At 46.6% G+C, this 25,753-nt stretch overlaps 2 protein-coding genes across 2 annotated transcripts in view; one reads left to right on the top strand and one right to left on the bottom strand.

Moving 5' to 3' along the window:
- The window catches only part of LOC133263081 (streptococcal hemagglutinin-like), a 39,960-nt gene extending 26,476 nt beyond the window's left edge, over positions 1 to 13,484 (bottom strand). Inside the window, exons 1-7 of the mRNA XM_061442718.1 lie at positions 12,911 to 13,484; positions 11,597 to 12,082; positions 11,039 to 11,308; positions 7,223 to 7,726; positions 4,793 to 5,242; positions 2,489 to 2,992; positions 59 to 508 (exon numbers count right to left, since the gene is read on the bottom strand). Coding sequence (XP_061298702.1) covers positions 59 to 508; positions 2,489 to 2,992; positions 4,793 to 5,242; positions 7,223 to 7,726; positions 11,039 to 11,308; positions 11,597 to 12,082; positions 12,911 to 13,484 — 3,238 coding nt within the window. The remainder of the gene's footprint in view (positions 1 to 58; positions 509 to 2,488; positions 2,993 to 4,792; positions 5,243 to 7,222; positions 7,727 to 11,038; positions 11,309 to 11,596; positions 12,083 to 12,910) is intronic.
- Positions 13,485 to 13,630: 146 nt separating this feature from the next.
- On the top strand, positions 13,631 to 19,587 carry LOC133263083 (mucin-3A-like). Its single transcript, XM_061442719.1, has 10 exons — positions 13,631 to 13,815; positions 16,292 to 16,410; positions 16,491 to 16,549; positions 16,887 to 17,035; positions 17,769 to 17,834; positions 17,917 to 18,079; positions 18,192 to 18,353; positions 18,429 to 18,529; positions 19,404 to 19,462; positions 19,549 to 19,587. Exons 2-10 carry the CDS (start codon positions 16,315 to 16,317, stop codon positions 19,585 to 19,587), a joined length of 894 nt encoding a protein of 297 aa, XP_061298703.1. The 5' UTR covers positions 13,631 to 13,815; positions 16,292 to 16,314.
- Positions 19,588 to 25,753: the final 6,166 nt, after the last annotated feature.

Raw genomic sequence — 25,753 nt, forward strand, 5'->3', positions numbered from 1 at the left:
GAAACTGAAACAGCTTTGGAAACTGGAACAACTTTGAAGTCTACAACCACTTTTGAACCTGGAACCACTTTGGAATCTGTGAACACTGTGGAAACTCGAACTACTTTTGAACCTGCAACCACTTTAGAAACTGGAACCAATTTGGAGACTGGAACCACTTTGGAAACTTCCACAACCTTGGAATCTGCAACCACTTTGGAAACTGGAGCCACTTTAGAGACTGCAGCCTCTTTCGAGTCTGGAACCACTTCTGAACCTGCAACCACTGTGGAGACTGGAACAGCTTTGGAGACTGGAACAACTTTGAAATCTACAACCACTTGGGAGACTGGAACCACTTTGGAATCTGTGACCACTATGGAAACTATCACCACTTTTGAACCTGCAACCACTTTAGAAATAGGAACCACTTTGAAGACCGGAACCACTTTGGATACTTCAACGGCTTTGGAATCTGCAACCACTTTGGAAACTGGAACTTCTTTTGAACCTGGATCCACTTTGGAAACTGGAACCACTTTGGAAACTGGAACCACTTTGGAGACTGCGACCACTTTTGAGACTAGAAGCACTTTTGAACCTGCAACCACTTTGGAAACTGGAACCACACTGGAAACTGGAACAGCTTTGAAATCTACAACCACTTTGGAGACTGGAACCACTTTGGAAACTGGAACCGCTTTGGAGACTGGAGGCACTTTGGAGACTGCAGCCTCTTTTGAGAGTGACACCACTTTTGAACCTGCAAGCACTTTGGAAACTGGAGCCACTTTGGAAACTGGATCCACTTTGGAAACTGGAACCGCTTTTGAACCTGGAACCACGTTGGAGACTGGAAACACTTTGGAAACTGGAACCACACTGGAAACTGGTGCCACTTTGGAAACTGCAACCAGTTTTGAACCTGGAACCACTTTTGAGACTGGAACCACTTTTGAGACTGGAAGAACTTTGGAATCTACAACCAGTTTGGAATCTGTGACCACATATGAAACTGAAACTACTTTTGAACCTGCAACCACTTTAGAAATTGGAACAACTTTGGAGACTGGAACAAGATTGGAAACTTCAACAACTTTGGAGTCTGCAATCACTTTGGAAACTGGAACCACGTTGCAGACTGGAACCACTTTGGAGACTGCAGCCTCTTTTGAGAGTGGAACCACTTTGGAAACTTCAACAAATTTTGAACCTGCAACCACTTTAGAAATTGGAACCACTTTGGAGACTGGAACCACTTTGGAAATTTCAACAACTTTGGAATCTACAACCCCTTTTGAGACTGGAATCACTATTGAACCTGCAACCACTTTGGAAACTGGAACCACACTGGAAACTGGAACAGCTTTGGAAACTGGAACAACTTTGAAGTCTACAACCACTTTGGAGCCTGGAACCACTTTGGAGCCTGGAACCACTTTGGAATCTGTGACCACTGTGGAAACTGGAACCACTTTGGAAACTTCAACAACTTTGGAATCTGCAACCACTTTGGAAACTGGAACTTCTTTTGAACCTGCAACCACATTGGAAACTGGAACTTCTTTTGAACCTGCAACCACATTGGAAACTGGAACTACTTTGGAAACTGGAACAACTTTGGAATTTGGAACCACACTGGAAACTGGTGCTACTTTGGTTAGTGCAACCACTTTTGAGACTGGAAGCACTTTTGAACCTTCAACCACTTTGGAAACTGGAACCACACTGGAAACTGGAACCACTTTGGAAACTTCAACAACTTTGGAGTCTGCAATCACTTTGGAAACTGGAACTACTTTGGAGGCTGCAGTCTCTTTAGAGACCGGATCTACTTTTGAATCTGTGACCCCTATCGAAACTGGAACTACTTTTGAACCTGCAACCACTTTAGAAATCGGAACCACTTTGGGGACTGGAACAACTTTGGAAACTTCAACAACTTTGGAATCTGCAATCACTTTGGAAACTGGAACCACTTTGGAGACTGGCACCACTTTGGAGACTGGCACCACTTTGGAGACTGCAGCCTCTTTTGAGAGTGGAACCACTTTGGAAACTTCAACAAATTTTGAACCTGCAACCACTTTAGAAATTGGAACCTCTTTGGAGACTGGAACCACTTTGGAAATTTCAACAACTTTGGAACGTGCAACCACTTTTGAGACTGGAACCACTTTGGAGACTGGAACCACTTTGGAATCTGTGACCACTATGGAAACTATCACTACTTTTGAACCTGCAACCACTTTAGAAATCGGAACCACTTTGAAGACCGGAACCACTTTGGATACTTCAACGGCTTTGGAATCTGCAACCACTTTGGAAACTGGAACTTCTTTTGAACCTGGAACCTCTTTGGAAACTGGAACTATTTTGGAGACTGCAACCACTTTTGAGACTGGAAGCACTTTTGAACCTGCAACCACTTTGGAAACTGGAACCACACTGGAAACTGAAACAGCTTTGGAAACTGGAACAACTTTGAAGTCTACAACCACTTTTGAACCTGGAACCACTTTGGAATCTGTGACCACTGTGGAAACTGGAACTACTTTTGAACCTGCAACCACTTTAGAAACTGGAACCAATTTGGAGACTGGAACCACTTCGGAAACTTCAACAACCTTGGAATCTGCAACCACTTTGGAAACTGGAGCCACTTTAGAGACTGCAGCCTCTTTCGAGTCTGGAACCACTTCTGAACCTGCAACCACTGCGGAGACTGGAACAGCTTTGGAGACTGGAACAACTTTGAAATCTACAACCACTTGGGAGACTGGAACCACTTTGGAATCTGTGACCACTATGGAAACTATCACCACTTTTGAACCTGCAACCACTTTAGAAATAGGAACCGCTTTGGAGACCGGAACCACTTTGGATACTTCAACGGCTTTGGAATCTGCAACCCCTTTGGAAACTGGAACTTCTTTTGAACCTGGAACCACTTTGGAAACTGGAACTTCTTTTGAACCTGGATCCACTTTGGAAACTGGAACCACTTTGGAAACTGGAACCACATTGGAGACTGCAACCACTTTTGAGACTAGAAGCACTTTTGAACCTGCAACCACTTTGGAAACTGGAACCACACTGGAAACTGGAACAGCTTTGAAATCTACAACCACTTTGGAGACTGGAACCACTTTGGAAACTGGAACCGCTTTGGAGACTGGAGGCACTTTGGAGACTGCAGCCTCTTTTGAGAGTGACACCACTTTTGAACCTGCAAGCACTTTGGAAACTGGAGCCACTTTGGAAACTGGATCCACTTTGGAAACTGGAACCGCTTTTGAACCTGGAACCACGTTGGAGACTGGAAACACTTTGGAAACTGGAACCACACTGGAAACTGGTGCCACTTTGGAAACTGCAACCAGTTTTGAACCTGGAACCAGTTTTGAAACTGGAACCACTTTTGAGACTGGAACCACTTTTGAGACTGGAAGAACTTTGGAATCTACAACCAGTTTGGAATCTGTGACCACATATGAAACTGAAACTACTTTTGAACCTGCAACCACTTTAGAAATTGGAACAACTTTGGAGACTGGAACAAGATTGGAAACTTCAACAACTTTGGAGTCTGCAATCACTTTGGAAACTGGAACCACGTTGCAGACTGGAACCACTTTGGAGACTGCAGCCTCTTTTGAGAGTGGAACCACTTTGGAAACTTCAACAAATTTTGGACCTGCAACCACTTTAGAAATTGGAACCACTTTGGAGACTGGAACCACTTTGGAAATTTCAACAACTTTGGAATCTACAACCCCTTTTGAGACTGGAATCACTATTGAACCTGCAGCCACTTTGGAAACTGGAACCACACTGGAAACTGGAACAGCTTTGGAAACTGGAACAACTTTGAAGTCTACAACCACTTTGGAGCCTGGAACCACTTTGGAATCTGTGACCACTGTGGAAACTGGAAGTACTTTTGAAGCTGCAACCACTTTAGAAATTGGAACCACTTTGGAAACTTCAACAACTTTGGAATCTGCAACCACTTTGGAAACTGGAACTTCTTTTGAACCTGCAATCACATTGGAAACTGGAACTACTTTGGAAACTGGAACCAATTTGGAAACTGGAACAACTTTGGAATTTGGAACCACACTGGAAACTGGTGCTACTTTGGTTAGTGCAACCACTTTTGAGACTGGAAGCACTTTTGAACCTGCAACCACTTTGGAAACGGGAACCACACTGGAAACTGGAACCACTTTGGAAACTTCAACAACTTTGGAGTCTGCAATCACTTTGGAAACTGGAACCACTTTGGAGACTGGCACCACTTTGGAGACTGCAGCCTCTTTTGAGAGTGGAACCACTTTGGAAACTTCAACAAATTTTGAACCTGCAACCACTTTAGAAATTGGAACCTCTTTGGAGACTGGAACCACTTTGGAAATTTCAACAACTTTGGAACCTGCAACCACTTTTGAGACTGGAACCGCTTTGGAGACTGGAGCCACTTTGGAATCTGTGACCACTATGGAAACTATCACTACTTTTGAACCTGCAACCACTTTAGAAATCGGAACCACTTTGAAGACCGGAACCACTTTGGATACTTCAACGGCTTTGGAATCTGCAACCACTTTGGAAACTGGAACTTCTTTTGAACCTGGAACCACTTTGGAAACTGGAACCGCTTTGGAAACTGGAACTATTTTGGAGACTGCAACCACTTTTGAGACTGGAAGCACTTTTGAACCTGCAACCACTTTGGAAACTGGAACCACACTGGAAACTGAAACAGCTTTGGAAACTGGAACAACTTTGAAGTCTACAACCACTTTTGAACCTGGAACCACTTTGGAATCTGTGAACACTGTGGAAACTCGAACTACTTTTGAACCTGCAACCACTTTAGAAACTGGAACCAATTTGGAGACTGGAACCACTTTGGAAACTTCCACAACCTTGGAATCTGCAACCACTTTGGAAACTGGAGCCACTTTAGAGACTGCAGCCTCTTTCGAGTCTGGAACCACTTCTGAACCTGCAACCACTGTGGAGACTGGAACAGCTTTGGAGACTGGAACAACTTTGAAATCTACAACCACTTGGGAGACTGGAACCACTTTGGAATCTGTGACCACTATGGAAACTATCACCACTTTTGAACCTGCAACCACTTTAGAAATAGGAACCACTTTGAAGACCGGAACCACTTTGGATACTTCAACGGCTTTGGAATCTGCAACCACTTTGGAAACTGGAACTTCTTTTGAACCTGGATCCACTTTGGAAACTGGAACCACTTTGGAAACTGGAACCACTTTGGAGACTGCGACCACTTTTGAGACTAGAAGCACTTTTGAACCTGCAACCACTTTGGAAACTGGAACCACACTGGAAACTGGAACAGCTTTGAAATCTACAACCACTTTGGAGACTGGAACCACTTTGGAAACTGGAACCGCTTTGGAGACTGGAGGCACTTTGGAGACTGCAGCCTCTTTTGAGAGTGACACCACTTTTGAACCTGCAAGCACTTTGGAAACTGGAGCCACTTTGGAAACTGGATCCACTTTGGAAACTGGAACCGCTTTTGAACCTGGAACCACGTTGGAGACTGGAAACACTTTGGAAACTGGAACCACACTGGAAACTGGTGCCACTTTGGAAACTGCAACCAGTTTTGAACCTGGAACCACTTTTGAGACTGGAACCACTTTTGAGACTGGAAGAACTTTGGAATCTACAACCAGTTTGGAATCTGTGACCACATATGAAACTGAAACTACTTTTGAACCTGCAACCACTTTAGAAATTGGAACAACTTTGGAGACTGGAACAAGATTGGAAACTTCAACAACTTTGGAGTCTGCAATCACTTTGGAAACTGGAACCACGTTGCAGACTGGAACCACTTTGGAGACTGCAGCCTCTTTTGAGAGTGGAACCACTTTGGAAACTTCAACAAATTTTGAACCTGCAACCACTTTAGAAATTGGAACCACTTTGGAGACTGGAACCACTTTGGAAATTTCAACAACTTTGGAATCTACAACCCCTTTTGAGACTGGAATCACTATTGAACCTGCAACCACTTTGGAAACTGGAACCACACTGGAAACTGGAACAGCTTTGGAAACTGGAACAACTTTGAAGTCTACAACCACTTTGGAGCCTGGAACCACTTTGGAGCCTGGAACCACTTTGGAATCTGTGACCACTGTGGAAACTGGAACCACTTTGGAAACTTCAACAACTTTGGAATCTGCAACCACTTTGGAAACTGGAACTTCTTTTGAACCTGCAACCACATTGGAAACTGGAACTTCTTTTGAACCTGCAACCACATTGGAAACTGGAACTACTTTGGAAACTGGAACAACTTTGGAATTTGGAACCACACTGGAAACTGGTGCTACTTTGGTTAGTGCAACCACTTTTGAGACTGGAAGCACTTTTGAACCTTCAACCACTTTGGAAACTGGAACCACACTGGAAACTGGAACCACTTTGGAAACTTCAACAACTTTGGAGTCTGCAATCACTTTGGAAACTGGAACTACTTTGGAGGCTGCAGTCTCTTTAGAGACCGGATCTACTTTTGAATCTGTGACCCCTATCGAAACTGGAACTACTTTTGAACCTGCAACCACTTTAGAAATCGGAACCACTTTGGGGACTGGAACAACTTTGGAAACTTCAACAACTTTGGAATCTGCAATCACTTTGGAAACTGGAACCACTTTGGAGACTGGCACCACTTTGGAGACTGGCACCACTTTGGAGACTGCAGCCTCTTTTGAGAGTGGAACCACTTTGGAAACTTCAACAAATTTTGAACCTGCAACCACTTTAGAAATTGGAACCTCTTTGGAGACTGGAACCACTTTGGAAATTTCAACAACTTTGGAACGTGCAACCACTTTTGAGACTGGAACCACTTTGGAGACTGGAACCACTTTGGAATCTGTGACCACTATGGAAACTATCACTACTTTTGAACCTGCAACCACTTTAGAAATCGGAACCACTTTGAAGACCGGAACCACTTTGGATACTTCAACGGCTTTGGAATCTGCAACCACTTTGGAAACTGGAACTTCTTTTGAACCTGGAACCTCTTTGGAAACTGGAACTATTTTGGAGACTGCAACCACTTTTGAGACTGGAAGCACTTTTGAACCTGCAACCACTTTGGAAACTGGAACCACACTGGAAACTGAAACAGCTTTGGAAACTGGAACAACTTTGAAGTCTACAACCACTTTTGAACCTGGAACCACTTTGGAATCTGTGACCACTGTGGAAACTGGAACTACTTTTGAACCTGCAACCACTTTAGAAACTGGAACCAATTTGGAGACTGGAACCACTTCGGAAACTTCAACAACCTTGGAATCTGCAACCACTTTGGAAACTGGAGCCACTTTAGAGACTGCAGCCTCTTTCGAGTCTGGAACCACTTCTGAACCTGCAACCACTGCGGAGACTGGAACAGCTTTGGAGACTGGAACAACTTTGAAATCTACAACCACTTGGGAGACTGGAACCACTTTGGAATCTGTGACCACTATGGAAACTATCACCACTTTTGTACCTGCAACCACTTTAGAAATAGGAACCGCTTTGGAGACCGGAACCACTTTGGATACTTCAACGGCTTTGGAATCTGCAACCCCTTTGGAAACTGGAACTTCTTTTGAACCTGGAACCACTTTGGAAACTGGAACTTCTTTTGAACCTGGATCCACTTTGGAAACTGGAACCACTTTGGAAACTGGAACCACATTGGAGACTGCAACCACTTTTGAGACTAGAAGCACTTTTGAACCTGCAACCACTTTGGAAACTGGAACCACACTGGAAACTGGAACAGCTTTGAAATCTACAACCACTTTGGAGACTGGAACCACTTTGGAAACTGGAACCGCTTTGGAGACTGGAGGCACTTTGGAGACTGCAGCCTCTTTTGAGAGTGACACCACTTTTGAACCTGCAAGCACTTTGGAAACTGGAGCCACTTTGGAAACTGGATCCACTTTGGAAACTGGAACCGCTTTTGAACCTGGAACCACGTTGGAGACTGGAAACACTTTGGAAACTGGAACCACACTGGAAACTGGTGCCACTTTGGAAACTGCAACCAGTTTTGAACCTGGAACCAGTTTTGAACCTGGAACCACTTTTGAGACTGGAACCACTTTTGAGACTGGAAGAACTTTGGAATCTACAACCAGTTTGGAATCTGTGACCACATATGAAACTGAAACTACTTTTGAACCTGCAACCACTTTAGAAATTGGAACAACTTTGGAGACTGGAACAAGATTGGAAACTTCAACAACTTTGGAGTCTGCAATCACTTTGGAAACTGGAACCACGTTGCAGACTGGAACCACTTTGGAGACTGCAGCCTCTTTTGAGAGTGGAACCACTTTGGAAACTTCAACAAATTTTGGACCTGCAACCACTTTAGAAATTGGAACCACTTTGGAGACTGGAACCACTTTGGAAATTTCAACAACTTTGGAATCTACAACCCCTTTTGAGACTGGAATCACTATTGAACCTGCAGCCACTTTGGAAACTGGAACCACACTGGAAACTGGAACAGCTTTGGAAACTGGAACAACTTTGAAGTCTACAACCACTTTGGAGCCTGGAACCACTTTGGAATCTGTGACCACTGTGGAAACTGGAAGTACTTTTGAAGCTGCAACCACTTTAGAAATTGGAACCACTTTGGAAACTTCAACAACTTTGGAATCTGCAACCACTTTGGAAACTGGAACTTCTTTTGAACCTGCAATCACATTGGAAACTGGAACTACTTTGGAAACTGGAACCAATTTGGAAACTGGAACAACTTTGGAATTTGGAACCACACTGGAAACTGGTGCTACTTTGGTTAGTGCAACCACTTTTGAGACTGGAAGCACTTTTGAACCTGCAACCACTTTGGAAACGGGAACCACACTGGAAACTGGAACCACTTTGGAAACTTCAACAACTTTGGAGTCTGCAATCACTTTGGAAACTGGAACCACTTTGGAGACTGGCACCACTTTGGAGACTGCAGCCTCTTTTGAGAGTGGAACCACTTTGGAAACTTCAACAAATTTTGAACCTGCAACCACTTTAGAAATTGGAACCTCTTTGGAGACTGGAACCACTTTGGAAATTTCAACAACTTTGGAACCTGCAACCACTTTTGAGACTGGAACCGCTTTGGAGACTGGAGCCACTTTGGAATCTGTGACCACTATGGAAACTATCACTACTTTTGAACCTGCAACCACTTTAGAAATCGGAACCACTTTGAAGACCGGAACCACTTTGGATACTTCAACGGCTTTGGAATCTGCAACCACTTTGGAAACTGGAACTTCTTTTGAACCTGGAACCACTTTGGAAACTGGAACCGCTTTGGAAACTGGAACTATTTTGGAGACTGCAACCACTTTTGAGACTGGAAGCACTTTTGAACCTGCAACCACTTTGGAAACTGGAACCACACTGGAAACTGGAACAGCTTTGAAATCTACAACCACTTTGGAGACTGGAACCACTTTGGAAACTGGAACCGCTTTGGAGACTGGAGGCACTTTGGAGACTGCAGCCTCTTTTGAGAGTGACACCACTTTTGAACCTGCAAGCACTTTGGAAACTGGAGCCACTTTGGAAACTGGATCCACTTTGGAAACTGGAACCGCTTTTGAACCTGGAACCACGTTGGAGACTGGAAACACTTTGGAAACTGGAACCACACTGGAAACTGGTGCCACTTTGGAAACTGCAACCAGTTTTGAACCTGGAACCAGTTTTGAACCTGGAACCACTTTTGAGACTGGAACCACTTTTGAGACTGGAAGAACTTTGGAATCTACAACCAGTTTGGAATCTGTGACCACATATGAAACTGAAACTACTTTTGAACCTGCAACCACTTTAGAAATTGGAACAACTTTGGAGACTGGAACAAGATTGGAAACTTCAACAACTTTGGAGTCTGCAATCACTTTGGAAACTGGAACCACGTTGCAGACTGGAACCACTTTGGAGACTGCAGCCTCTTTTGAGAGTGGAACCACTTTGGAAACTTCAACAAATTTTGGACCTGCAACCACTTTAGAAATTGGAACCACTTTGGAGACTGGAACCACTTTGGAAATTTCAACAACTTTGGAATCTACAACCCCTTTTGAGACTGGAATCACTATTGAACCTGCAACCACTTTGGAAACTGGAACCACTTTGGAAACTGGAACAGCTTTGGAAACTGGAACAACTTTAAAGTCTACAACCACTTTGGAGCCTGGAACCACTTTGGAATCTGTGACCACTGTGGAAACTGGAAGTACTTTTGAAGCTGCAACCACTTTAGAAATTGGAACCACTTTGGAAACTTCAACAACTTTGGAATCTGCAACCACTTTGGAAACTGGAACTTCTTTTGAACCTGCAAACACTTTGGAAACTGGAACTACTTTGGAAACTGGAACCACTTTGGAGACTGCAACCACTTTTGAGACTAGAAGCACTTTTGAACCTGCAACCACTTTGGAAACTGGAACCACACTGGAAACTGGAACAACTTTGAAGTCTACAACCACTTTGGAGCCTGGAACCACTTTGGAGCCTGGAACCACTTTGGAATCTGTGACCACTGTGGAAACTGGAAGTACTTTTGAACCTGCAACCACTTTAGAAATTGGAACCACTTTGGAAACTTCAACAACTTTGGAATCTGCAACCACTTTGGAAACTGGAACTTCTTTTGAACCTGCAACCACATTGGAAACTGGAACTACTTTGGAAACTGGAACAACTTTGGAATTTGGAACCACACTGGAAACTGGTGCTACTTTGGTTAGTGCAACCACTTTTGAGACTGGAAGCACTTTTGAACCTGCAACCACTTTGGAAACTGGAACCACACTGGAAACTGGAACCACTTTGGAAACTTCAACAACTTTGGAGTCTGCAATCACTTTGGAAACTGGAACCACTTTGGAGACTGCAGTCTCTTTTGAGACCGGATCTACTTTGGAATCTGTGACCCCTATCGAAACTGGAACTCCTTTCGAACCTGCAACCACTTTAGAAACTGGAACCAATTTGGAGACTGGAACCACTTCGGAAACTTCAACAACCTTGGAATCTGCAACCACTTTGGAAACTGGAGCCACTTTAGAGACTGCAGCCTCTTTCGAGTCTGGAACCACTTCTGAACCTGCAACCACTGTGGAGACTGGAACAGCTTTGGAGACTGGAACAACTTTGAAATCTGCAACCACTTTTGAGACTGGAACCACTTTGGAATCTGTGACCATGATGGAAACTATCACTACTTTTGAACCTGCAACCACTTTAGAAATCGGAACCACTTTGAAGACCGGAACCACTTTGGATACTTCAACGGCTTTGGAATCTGCAACCACTTTTGAGACTGGAACTTCTTTTGAACCTGGAACCACTTTGGAAACTGGAACCGCTTTGGAAACTGGAACTATTTTGGAGACTGCAACCACTTTTGAGACTAGAAGCACTTTTGAACCTGCAACCACTTTGGAAACTGGAACCACACTGGAAACTGAAACAGCTTTGGAAACTGGAACAACTTTGAAGTCTACAACCACTTTTGAACCTGGAACCACTTTGGAATCTGTGACCACTGTGGAAACCGGAACTACTTTTGAACCTGCAACCACTTTAGAAACTGGAACCAATTTGGAGACTGGAACCACTTTGGATACTTCAACGGCTTTGGAATCTGCAACCACTTTGGAAACTGGAGCCACTTTAGAGACTGCAGCCTCTTTCGAGTCTGGAACCACTTCTGAACCTGCAACCACTGTGGAGACTGGAACAGCTTTGGAGACTGGAGCAACTTTGAAATCTACAACCACTTGGGAGACTGGAACCACCTGGGAGACTGGAATGACTTTGGAAACTTCAACTACTTTGGAGTCTGCAATCACCTTGGAAGCTGGAACCGCTTTGGAGACTGGAACCACTTTGGAATCTGTGACCACTATGGAAACTGGAACTACTTTTGAACCTGCAACCACTTTAGAAATCGGAACCACTTTCGAGACCGGAACCACTTTGGATACTTCAACGGCTTTGGAATCTGCAACCATTTTGGAAACTGGAACTTCTTTTGAACCTGGAACCACTTTGGAAACTGGAACCACTTTGGAAGCTGGAACCACTTTGGAGACTGCAACCTCTTTTGAGACTGGAAGCACTTTTGAACCTGGAACCACTTTGGAAACTGGAACCACTTTGGAAGCTGGAACCACTTTGGAGACTGCAACCTCTTTTGAGACTGGAAGCACCTTTGAACCTGCAACCACTTTGGAAACTGGAACCACTTTGGAATCTACAACCACTTTGGAGCCTGGAACCACTTTGGAAACTGGAAGCACTTTGGAAACTGGAACCACTTTGGAAACTTCAGCAACTTTGGAGTCTGCAACCACTTGGGAAACTGGAACCAATTTGCAGTCTGCAACCGCCTTGGAACCTGTAACCACTTTGGAAACTGTAAGCACTTTTGAAGATGGAGCCACTTTGAGATCTGCAACCACTTTGGAAATTGGAACCACTTTGGAGACTCGAATAACCTTGGAATCTTTTACCACTGTGGAAGCTGGAGGCACTTTGGCAACTGGAACCTCTTTGGAAACTACAACTGTGCTTGAACCTGCAACCACTTTGGAAACTGCAATCACTTTGCAATCTGGAACCTCTTTGGAAACTTTAACCACCTTTGAACCAGGAAACCCTTTGGAACCTGCAACAACTTTGGAGACTGGAACCACTTTGGAGACTGGAGCAACCTTGGAATCTATAACCACTTTGGAAACTGGAACCACTTTGGAGACTGGCATGACTTTGGAAACTGGAACTGCTTTGCAATCTGCAACCAGTTTGGAACCTGGAACTACTTTCGAACCTGGAACCACTTTGGATACTGAAACTACTTTGGATACTGGAACCGCTTTGGAACCTGGAACCTCTTTGGAGACTGGAACAACTTTGGAAACTGGAACCACTTTGGAATCTGGAAGCACTTTGGGAACTGGAATGACTTTGGAAGCTGGAACCTCTTTGGGATCTGCAACCAGTTTGGAACCTGGAACCAGTTTGAAACCTGGTACCACTTTGGAGACTGGAACGACTTTGCATACTAGAACTACTTTGGAATCTGCAACTGCTTTGGAGCCTTCAACAACTCTGGAATCTGCAACCACTTTGGAGACTGGAACAACTTTTGAACCTGCATCCACTTTGGAACCTGGAACCGCTTGGGAGACTGGAACAGCTTTGCAACCTGGAACAACTTTGGAACCTGCAACAGCTTTGCAGACTGGAACCACTTTGGAACCCTCTACCACTTTGGAAGCTGGAACAAGTTTGGAAACTGGATCAGGGTATCCAACCTCCACCCCTTCTACACTCTCCACCTCCATCTCCACCACCACCCCGGCTTCTGGTGTCTCTTCCACTGCTCCATCCAGCTCCACCATTCCCATTCCCAGCACTCCCAGGTCCACCCTCCATACAACCCCTCCCAGCAGCACAAATACAGGTGAGGCCTCCTCCTTCCCTCTGCCCTTCCCTATGGGCTCCGGGTGTCTCCAGCCATGTCCCACCCTCATATCCCTGCAGATCCATGCCTTAATGGTGGCTTTTGGAACGGGTCTGAGTGCGAATGTTCTGATGGATTCTATGGGGAATCCTGCCAATTCCCGATATGCCAAAATGGGGGCACCTGGAGCAATGGATTCTGCTTCTGCCCTGAGAACTTCCAGGGAAGCGAGTGCCAGGAGGCCAAGGACAGCATCGAGGTCAAGGATGGTAGGAACCCAATCCTGGGAGCTGAGCAGGAATGGGGTCACCTGGAGGTGGGATGGAGATGGCAATGGGGGCCCCATGGTGGGACTGAGCTGGGAATGGGAACAACATGGAGGGACTGAGCTGGGAATGGGGCCACCAAAGAGGGAGCACACTGGGAATGGGGCCATCACAGACAGACTGACCTGGAAATGGGCCACCATGTGGAGCTGAGCTGGGAATGGGAACACCATGCAGGGACTGAGCTGAGAATGGAGGCACCAAAGAGGGAGGGCTTGGGAATGGGAACACCATGGAGGGACTGAGCTGGGAATGGGGACACTGTGGAGGGACTGAGCTGAGAATGAGGCTACTAAAGAGTGACTGAGCTTGGAATGGGCATATCACAGAGAGAGAAACCTGGGAATGGGCCTCTAAAGGTGAGCTGAGCTGGGAATGGGAACACCATGGAGGGATCAAATTGGGAATGGGGCCAACATGAGTAACTGAGCTGGGAATGGGCCACAATGGAGGGACTGAGCTAGGAATGAGCCATCATAGAGGGACCAACCTGGGAATAGGGCCACCATAGAGGGACCTGCTTGGGAGTGGGCCAAGAGTAACTGAGCTGGGAATGGGAACACCATGGAGCAACTGAGCTGGGAATGGGGCATCATAGAGGGACCAGCCTGGGAATGGAGCCACCAAATAGAGACCAGCTTGGGAACAGGGCCACCATGAGTAACTGAGCTGGGAGTGGGAACACCATGGAGGGACTAAATTGGGAATGGGGCCACCATGGAGGGACTGAGTTGGGAACTGGGCACCATGGAGGAACCAACATGGGAAGGGGGACACCGAAGAGGAAGCAGCTTGGGAATGGGCCACCATGAGTAACTGCCCTGGGAATGGGAACACCATGGAGGGACTGAGCTGGGAATGGGAACACCATGTAGAGACTGAATTGGGAATGGGGCCACTAAAGAGGGATTGAGCTGGGAATGGGAACACCATGGAGGGACCAGCCTGGGAATAGGGCCTCTAAAGGTGGACTGAGCTGGGAATGAGGTCACCAAAGAAGGACCAGCTTTAGGAGGGGCTACCATGAGTAACTGAGCTGGGAAAGGGGTCACTATGGAGGGACTGAGCTGGGAATAGGGGCACCAAAGAGGGAGCGGCTTGGGAAAGGGGCACCATAAGTAAGTGAGCTGGGAATGGGCCATCAAAGAGGGACAAACCTAGGAATGGGGCCACCATAGGGGGACCAAACTGGGAATGGGCCAGCATGGAGTGACTGAGCTGGGAATGGGGACACCATGGAGGGACTGAGCTGGGAACTGGGCATCATGGAGGGACCAATGCAAGAATGGGGACACCGAAGAGGGACCAGCTTGGGAAAGGGCCACCATGTGTAACTGAGCTGGGAATGGGGCCACCAAAGAGGGACCAACCTGGTAATGGGGCCACCACAGACAGACAGACCTGGGAATGGGCCATCATGAGTAACTGAGATGGGAATGGGACACCACAGAGGGACTGAGCTGGGAATGGGAACGCCAAAGAGGGACCAAATTGGGAACAGGGCCACCACAGAGGGACCAGCTTGGGAATGGGGACACCAAAGAAGGACTGGCTTGGGAATGGGGGTACCATGAGTAACTGAGCTGGGAATGGGAACGCCATGGAGGGACCAACATGGGAATAGGGGCACCAAAGATGGACCAAACTGAGAATGGGGCCACCATAGAGTGACCAGCCTGGGAATGGGATGTCATACTTAACTGAGCTGGGAATGGGGCCACCAAAGGGGGACCGAACTGGGAATGGGGCACCATGGAGGGACCAACATGGGAATGGGGACACCAAAGAGGGAGTGGCTTGGGAATGGGGCATCATGAGTAACTGAGCTGGGAATGGGAACACCATGTAGGAACCAACCTGGGAATAGGGCCTCTAAAGGTGGACTGAGCTGGGAATGGGGCACCATGGAGGGACTGAGCTGGGAATGGGGACACCAAAGAGGGACCAGCTTGAGAAGGGGCCAGCATGAGTTACTGAGCAGGGAATGGGCCACCATGGAGGGACTGAGCTGGGAATGGGGACACCAAAGAGGGACCAGCTTGAGAAGGGGCCAGCATGAGTTACTGAGCAGGGAATGGGCCACCATGGAGGGACTGAGCTGGGAATGGGGACACCAATGAGGGACCAGCTTGAGAAGGGGCCAGCATGAGTTACTGAGCAGGGAATGGGGCACCATGGAGGGACTGAGCTGGGAACTGGGCACCATGGAGGGACCAACATGGGAAGGGGGACACCAAAGAGGAAGCAGCTTGGGAACGGGACACCATGAATAACTGCCCTGGGAATGGGAACACCATGGAGGGACCAAATTGAGAATGGGGCCACCATAAGGCCCCAAACAGGTCCCCTGCTGAAGGGCACCCTGGAGGGGCAGGGGCACCTGGCTCGGTTGCCCATGGCTCTCCCCCTGCTTGGGAAGTGCTGCTGGATGCCGCGGTGGGGATGAAGACCAAGATTGATAACCGGGAATTCACGACTGAGCTCCAGGACAAATCCTCGCCAGCTTTCCAGGATTTTGAGAAGGAGTTCAAGGAGCAGGTCAGGACCTGGCAGGACCAGGGACACCCCTTTGAGGTGCATGGGGTCAGATGTCCCCATGGGTTCTCTTTGTCTTCCAGATGAGAGACCTCTACAAGAATATCGAGGGCTATCAAGATGTGGTGATCCTTGAACTGACGTGAGTGCTCCTGACCCGCTTGGCCTGCTTCAGCAGTGGGATTTGGAATGAGACGACCCACAGGGGTCAATTAGAAGTGATGCTCCCCAAGGATGGGGCATCTGCATCCCTCCAAGCCATGTTCTATTCAGGATGGTCCACAATGTTCCCCAAAGATGGGGCATCCACATCCCTCCAAGCCATGTTCTAGCCAGGATGCTCATGATGCTCTCCAGGGATGGGGCATCTGCATCCCTCCAACCCACATTGGTCCCAGTTGGGTCTCCCTGCCATAGCCACCACGTTGGTCCCAGGTGGGTCTCCCTGCCATAGCCACCCGTGTCCCTTCTCTTTGCAGCCAGGGCAGCATCGTGGTGAACTACACAGTGCTCCTGAAGGTCCCTGCAAGCACCAAGGCCAATGAAACACTGAAGACCATCTCCAATGACCTCATCATCGCCATCACCAACTCCACCACCTGCAATGAGAACTGTGAACAACCCAACTGTGAGTGGTGGCCATGGATGGATGATGGATGGATGTCTGATGGCTGGTAATGGCTGGCTGGCTGGCTGGCTGATGGCTGGCTGATGGATGATGGATGGATGGATGGATGGATGGATGGATGGATGGATGGATGGATGGATGATGGCTGGCTGGTTGGCTGGCTGGCTGATGGATGGAGGATGGATGGATGGATGGATGGATGGATGGATGGATGGATAAAGGATGGATGCATGCATGATGGCTGGCTGGCTGGTTGGCTGGCTGGCTGATGGATGGCTGATGGATGGATGGATGGATGGATGGATGGATGGATGGATGGATGGATAAAGGATGGATGGATGGATGCATGCATGATGGCTGGCTGGTTGGCTGGCTGGCTGATGGATGGCTGATGGATGGATGGATGGATGGATGGATGGATGGATGGATGGATGGATGATGGCTGGATGATGGCTGGCTGGCTGGTTGGCTGGATGATGGCTGGCTGGCTGGTTGGCTGGCTGATGGATGGATGATGGGTGGATGGATGAATGATGGATGGATGGGTGGATGGATGGATGATGGATGGATGAATGAATGAATGAATGATGGATGGATGGATGGATGGATGGATGGATGGATGGATGGATGATGGTCCCATGCATTGCTTGGCGCCAGGACAAGGTCCTTGTTTAGGGGGAGGATGGAGCTTGAGCCCAAGGGTGCCCATCAGCAGCTTCTCTCTCCACACCAGGCTCTTTCTGCTTCAATGCTGTGTTCACCAACATCACCAGCTACAAGGTGGAAGAGGTTGAGAAGAGTAAGTGAACCCATGGAGATGTTCCTATCAACCCTGGGACCCCCCTAAGCCACATCCTTGACCTGTGACCTCCCACCCTTAGGTGTCTGTGAAAGCCTCAATCTGAACAACTTCAGTTCCTTTTATTCCCCACTCCTCACGGCCACCGGCGTCATCTGCATCACCAGATGTGACCAGCGAACAACAGACCCCCTCCCCTGCATCTTTGGCACTTGCAAGGTGCTCAAAGAAGGACCAGAGTGCATGTAAGGACCCCACTGGGTGTCCTTCACGCAGTGGGTGCCCCCTCCTTGGCTTGGTTCTGGTGTCACCACTTGGATGTGGATGTGGACGTGGATGTGGATGTGTCCTCATCAGGTGCTCGGACAAGGCAGCATTTTGGTACCAGGACAAGGCCTGCAGCTCACGGATCAGCAAGGTTGGGGTGGCCATAGGGGTCCCAGTGACCGGGCTGGTGTTGGCCATCGGCATCTTCACCATCTTCCTGGTGCGGGCGAGGAGGCAGAAGGAGATGTACAGGCAAGTGGGGTGGGGATAAGGGGTTGTCCCATAGGAGTGGATCTGGTTCTCATCCACCTCCATGGCACCATGCAGGGATAAGTTGACGTCCATCTCGGAGCTCTACTGCAGCATCGAAGAGAGCTGGAGCAGCCCCCAGGGCTTTGCCACCAACAATCAAGGATACATGCTGGAAGGTAATGGAGCTAGTGGGATGGATGATGGGTGATGGATGAATGATGGATAGATGATGAATGGATGATGGATGGATGGATGGATGGATGGATGGATGGATGGATGATGGATGAATGATGGATGGATGGATGGGATGGATGAAAGGATGGATGGTGGACAGATGATGGATGAATGATGGATGATGGATGATGGATGGATGGTGGATGATGATGGATGGTGGACGATGGATGATGAATGATGGTGGATGATGGATGGATGGATGGATGGATGGATGGATGGATGGATGGATGATGGATGGATGAGGGATGATGAATGGATGGAGGGATGATGGCTGGCTGGCTGGCTGGCTGGCTGGCTGGATGGATGGATGGATGATGGATGATGGATAGATGGATGGATGATGGATGATGGATGATGGATGATGGATGGATGAGGGATGATGGATGGATGGATGGATGGATGGATGGATGGATGGATGGATGGATGATGGATGGATGGATGGATGGATGGATGGATGGATGGATGATGAATGATGGTGGATGATGGATGGATGGATGGATGGATGATGAATGGATGGATGGATGGATGGATGGATGATGGATGGATGGATGGATGATGAATGGATGGATGGATGGATGGATGATGAATGATGGCGGATGATGGATGGATGGATGGATGGATGGATGGATGGATGGATTGATGGATGATGGATGGATGAGGGATGATGGATGGATGATGGATGAATGGTTGGATGAGGGATGGATAATGGATGATGGATGGATGGATGATGGATGATAAATGGGTGGTGGTGGCCAGGTGGAGCTGCAGCCCCCCAGTTTGCTGCTCTGGTCTATGCTCTCTTTCTTTCCCCAACAGACCTGGAGACCCCCAGCGCCACCCAGATTTACCTGGAGAAGATGGATACCTCTCAGAAGGTGGGTGTCATGTCCCTAGGACCCCCCCACCATAGTGGGGACAACCCCCCCAGCTCCACCGCCATCTCTCCTTCCTTCCTCCCCAGATCCACATACAGAAGCCATCCCAGATCATCATCCCTTGAGCAGAAGAAGCCAAGAGCCACGGGTGAGGAAGCACCAGGGCATCTCCCACCTTCCTCCCTGCATGGTTCTATCAACTCCATGTTTGTAGTTGAATAAAGCACTTACTTTATTGTCCCCTCTTTGGGTGACACATGTGGGGCCACTGGGGAGGGTGGTTGACATGGAGGGGTCCCAAGGTGGCCACCACCACATGGTCACCCCATGGATGGTGGGGACACCACTGCATGAGCACCATGGGCCTGTTGAGCTCTATGGGCAGTGGTGGCAGCACCAGCCCCGCCAACCGATCCAGCCCTCCTGGCCCCGTAAGTCCTAATGGTCCTCTGAGCCCCTCCATTGGCAAGAGTAGATCTAGAACTGCTGCATCAGGAACCACTTCAGTGACCACCACCTCCTTCTGCACCACTGCCATCTCCACCACCACCTTCCCCACACCACTCCAACTATCCCCACCACTCCAACCATCCCCACCACTCCAACCATCCCCATCCCCTCCACTACAACCATCCCCATCCCCACCACCATCCCCACCACTCCAACCATCCCCATCCCCACCATCCCGTCCACTACAACCATCCCCACCACCATCCCCACCACTTTAACCATCCCCAGCGCTCCAACTATCCCCACCACTCCAACCATCCCCATCCCCACCATCCCGTCCACTACAACCATCCCCACCACCATCCCCACCACTTTAACCATCCCCAGCGCTCCAACTATCCCCACCACTCCAATCATCCCCACTACCACCACCATCCCCACCACCACCACCATCGACACCACCACAACCATCCCCACCACTACCATCCCCCCACCACCATTCCTACCACCATCCCCCCCAATCATCCCCACCACTCCAACCATCCCCACCATCACAACCATCCCCACCATCACAACCATCCCCACCACCCCCATGCCCCCCATCCCCTCCACTCCAACCATCCCCCCCCACCATCCCCTCCACTCCAACCATCCCCACCACCACCATCCCCACCACCATCACCATCCCCCCATCGCCCCCCCACCATCCCCACCACAACCACCATTGCCATCCCAACCCCCATCCCCCTCACTACAATCATCCCCTCCACTCCAACCATCCCCACCACCACCATCCCCACCACTACAACCATCCCCACCACCCCCATCCCCCCACCATCCCCCCCACTACAATCATCCCCTCCACTCCAACCATCCCCACCACCACCATCCCCACCACCACCATCCCCACCACTACAACCATCTGCACCACTACAACCATCCCCACCACTACTCTCAGCACTGCAACCATCCCCACCACTACAACCATCCCCACCACCACAACCATCCCCACCACTACTCTCAGCACTGCAACCATCCCCACCACTACAACCATCCCCACCACCACAACCATCCCCACCACCACCACCATCTCCTCACCACCATCCCCTCCACTCCAACCACCACCACCACCACCACCATTCCCACCACCACAACCATCCCCACCACCACCATCCCCTCCGCCACAACCATTCCCACCACCACCATTCCCACCACTACAACCATCCCTACCACCACCATCTCCTCCACTACAACCATCCCCTCCACCACCACGATCCCCACCACTACAACCATCCCTACCACCACCATCTCCTCCACTACAACCATGCCCTCCACCACCACGATCCCCACCACTACAACCATCCCCACCACCCCCATCCCCACCACCCCCATCCCCCCCCCATCCCCTCCACTACAACCATCCTCACCACCACCATCCCCACTACTACAACCATCGGCATCACCACAACCATCCCCACCATCCCCACCACCACCATCCCCACCACACCCATGCCCTTCCCTGTCACCAGTACTCTATTTAACTGGTTTATGGTGTTCTTCTCACCTCTCCTGGCACTTGGGAGGTGTCTGAGGAGGGACAAAGTCCATGCCTTGCCCATAATATCCCATTGGGGAGGTGGGGGTCAGAGTCCATCAGGAAGCAAGTGGTGATGGAAGGGGGGTGATGGGGAAGGTGTCACCCCAAAACAGGGCTCTCAAAGGAGTGATGCTGGTGGCTTCTTGCCCTCTACCCAGCTCTACAGCTCTGTATAAACCAGTATCCCAAGAGTGATCCCAGTGAAGAAAGAGGGGTTCCAGCCCCAGCTGGACCTCCCCAAGAGGAAGCCAAGGATATGCTCATGGATTGGCCATAATTTCCTTAGTTCCAACTGGCTCCTTGTCTGGACTCTTCATACATTGACTTATAATCGACCTTAATAATTGAACTGAGTAATTCCATAATTCCCAATAATTCAGGCCATGTTTAGCTCTTGATTCCTGCCAACCCAATTGGGAGCCAAGGAGATGCCCTGGATTTTGCAGGGACTTTCCCACTTGTTGCAGGAGCTCTGGAATGGCCATTTGGGAATGAAACACCCTGATTTTGAACATCAAAATACTTGGGAATGAAAGGAGGGAAGAGGGAATGTTTTGGTTGGTTGAGATGGATATTGAGGGCAATAAAACGTGAATAATGCTAATAATAGTAATGTTACTACATTAGTAATAAAATATATTAATAATATAATAATATATTATTAATAATAATATATGCACAATATTACTAAGAATAATAGTAGTAGCAGCAGTAGCACCAAGGATAACACATCCTAAGTTTAAATATTTAGGCAGTATTATTCATATGAATAATTATCGTTATTAATTCTGATAACATTAGATAATTATCTAATAATACTAATTAAATAGTAATTACATTAGATAATTAATAAAACATATTATTGGTATTATTAGTTTTCATCCCAATGAATGCCAGTTCTTAAGGCTCTTGGCCAATGCTGGGGCAATGGGAAAGGCAGTTGCAGAGAGGCAGAGATATGGAATTATTTCATTCTTGTTATTATTATTATTAGTAGTATTAGTATTATTAGTATTATAGTATTATTACTATCTTATTAATATTAGTCTTCTTATATTATTATTATTATCATTATTTGACAAGAAATTAATTTTCATGGATTTTGTGAAGGCTGCTCAGGCTGTTCCCTTCCAAATAATCATCGTCCCCTGTTCACATGTATATATGAATATATACATGAATATATGAATGTAATTAATATATATATTATATATGATATATATGATGTAATAATATAATCTATCATAAAATAGATATTATATTAAATAGTATATAATATGTTATATGTTAATATATATGATATAATATATAGAGAATATATAGTCTATAGACTATAAAAATGAATGCAATTCATATATATGAATTGATATGAATCCTATATTTAGGACAAATTAATCTCCTCCTTTACATAGAAAAAGCACAAATTTGGTGGCAAACAAACAAGCCCAAATGTGCACTTTTCCTTCTGGAGCATCAGGAAAATGAAAAGGAATAGGAAATGGAATCAAAACCGGATGCTTTGCATCACCCCAAGCATTCCATTGGGGTTTTTCTAGGGAGCAAAGCACTGAGAATCCCATTTCCTTCCCAATATGTTCTGGAAACTCCCACTGGTGAGAACCATCCAGAACGTGGGGGTTTGGTGCCAAGGAGAATTGGGCACACAAAAAGCTTTGCAATGTGATTTCTGATTGGCCTTGATAGTCTTGAAGGTCTTCTCCAACCCAATTGATTCTGGGACCCTAAGAACCATAGAACTGGATGATCTTTGACCATCTTTGAGCACAGAGTAGATTTTCTTTGGAACTAGATAATCTTTGGAACCAGATGGTCTTTGGAAGTAGGTGGTCTTTGGAGCCAGACGGTCTTCCATCTCAAACCAGCCATGATTCAATGAATCATGCATAGGGTGGAGGAGGTTTGGTGCCCATTAACCTTCTGCTGTCAACAAACACAAAGGTTACAGAGGCAAGAAGATGCCCCCATCGAGACTGGATGCTCCGGGGGTGTCCTCATGGCATTGATTGAGTTCTGTGGGTCTGTGTAATGCAGTGGGGGATGTTCCATTGTGGTCCTACTGCTGCCTTCAGACGAGTTCAGGTTCCTATAGGGATATCGCCTTATCATCTGGAGATAAGGATCTGGGCTGGGTCTGTCTCTATTCCCTGTTTATGGCTCACACGGTGACAGGTTTATAGCAACACAATGATGTTTTGGGTGGACTCCGCTCCTGCCTCTCGGCTGGGTGTGAACAATAAAGGCTATAAACAGAGTATGGATAGGTCTCATATATAACATATACACTATATAAAATGGGCATAATATTAAATTCTTATACTATGTATGAATAAATCTGCAACATAGAAATAAGTGAATACAATTAATATAACATATGCACTATATAAAGTAGTCATAATATTACATTTTTATATATATGCTATATATGAATAAATCTGCAACATATAAATAAGTGAATACAATTAATATAACATATACACTATGTAAAGTAGGCATACTATAAAATTCTTATATATATATACTATATATGAATATACTACATATAAATAACTCGATATAATTAATATAAGATGATATAGAATATCAATAACATAACACATCACGTTATAGTAACAACATAATAACATAACAACATAACATGACTGACATAATACAAGGTGATTTAATATCTCTGTCTATAAATATACTTAAATATATGCATATATACACATATAAACAAGTAAACATTTATTTACATGTCAATAAATATTGCTTTACGTATAAATATGTGCATAAATACATTTTCAGGTGGACTCTGCTTCTTTCTGCTCTGAACAGATATACTATAAAAGGCTTTTTTAATGTATCTGTGTATAGAAGGTATTAATATATATACATGAGTATATAAAGCATATAAAATGAAAAATACTCTATTATAAGGCGGTGTTTAACATAAAAGAATATACCATTACAGTTTCTGTGCATAGTTTTTAATAGATTGATATAAAAGTATACAGAAAGAAGTACTTTTGGAGTGGACTCTGCTACTTTCCTATGATGGCCATGAAAGATGCAGACAAAGAAACAGATGTATATATACTATGAAAATACGTGTACTATAAATAAATATCTCTTATAAAAGGTTTGTATTTATAATATAAATGTATGTAAGAATATATATTATATATCTATACTATATTATATTTACATATCTATAGTATATATTTAATATATTTATATATTAATATATAATATGCATACAGTAAGATATATTTTTATATATATACATATGTATATTATATATACAATAGATACATATCTATATTATACAGATAAGTATTATAGATATATATAATATGCATATAATATACATATATTATATAGATATGTATTATATACATATAGTCGAATAGAATCAGAAAATCATAGAATGGTTTGGGTTGGAAAGGACCTTAAGATCATCCAGTTCCAATCCCCCTGCCATGGGCAGGGACACCTCACACTAAACCATGGCACCCAAGGCCTCGTCCAACCTGGCCTTGAACACTGCCAGGGATGGAGCATTCACAACTTCCCTGAACAACCCACCCCAGTGCCTTACCACCACCATTACAGTAAAGAACTTCTTCCCTATATCTAATCTAAACTTCCCCTGTTTAAGTTTTAACCCATTACCCCTTGTCCTGTCACTACAGTCCCTAATGAAGAGTCCCTCCCCAGCATCCCTATAGGCCCCCTTTAGATACTGGAAGGCTGCTATGAGGTCTCCACGCAGCCTTCTCTTTTCCAGGCTGAACAGCCCCAACTTCCTCAGCCCGTCTTCATATGGGAGGTGTTCCAGCCCCTGAGCATCCTCGTGGCCTCCTCTGGACTTGTTCCACCAGTTTCATGTCCTTTTTATGTTGAGGACACCAGAACTGCACACAATGCTCCAAGTGAGGTCTCATGAGAGCAGAGTAGAGGGGCAGGTTCACCTCCTTCGACCTGCTGGTCACGCTCCCTTGGATGCAGCCCAGGATATGGGGCTCATGATGCCTTCACTGCTGCCATTGTCAGGCTTTTCTGATGCCCTGAAAGTAAGCGCGGTGAAAGGCTAACCCAGGACTATGGTTTTCCTGAGCCTCTAAGGCCTTAGTCTGGGAAGTTTTCCTTGGAAAGTGATCTCAAGTCTTTGTGCTTTGAGTCCTGTGCTTGGAACAAGCATTCACAGCAATCTCACTGGGGAGCAGTCATGAGCACTGTCAAGA

The sequence above is a fragment of the Pezoporus flaviventris genome, unplaced genomic scaffold (assembly GCF_033815535.1).
Source record: "Pezoporus flaviventris isolate CSIRO_AGI_PZ_B2104156 unplaced genomic scaffold, CSIRO_AGI_Pfla_v1 ptg000245l, whole genome shotgun sequence".
In the NCBI taxonomy this organism is placed as follows: domain Eukaryota; kingdom Metazoa; phylum Chordata; class Aves; order Psittaciformes; family Psittacidae; genus Pezoporus; species Pezoporus flaviventris.

Coding starts and splice junctions, on each gene's coding strand:
- LOC133263083 (XM_061442719.1), top strand. CDS start 16,315: ATGAAGACCAAGATTGATAACCGGGAATTCACGACTGAGCTCCAGGAC. Junction 18,530..19,403: donor TCAAGGATACATGCTGGAAG/GTAATGGAGCTA, acceptor TTTCCCCAACAG/ACCTGGAGACCCCCAGCGCC. Junction 19,463..19,548: donor AGATGGATACCTCTCAGAAG/GTGGGTGTCATG, acceptor CTTCCTCCCCAG/ATCCACATACAGAAGCCATC.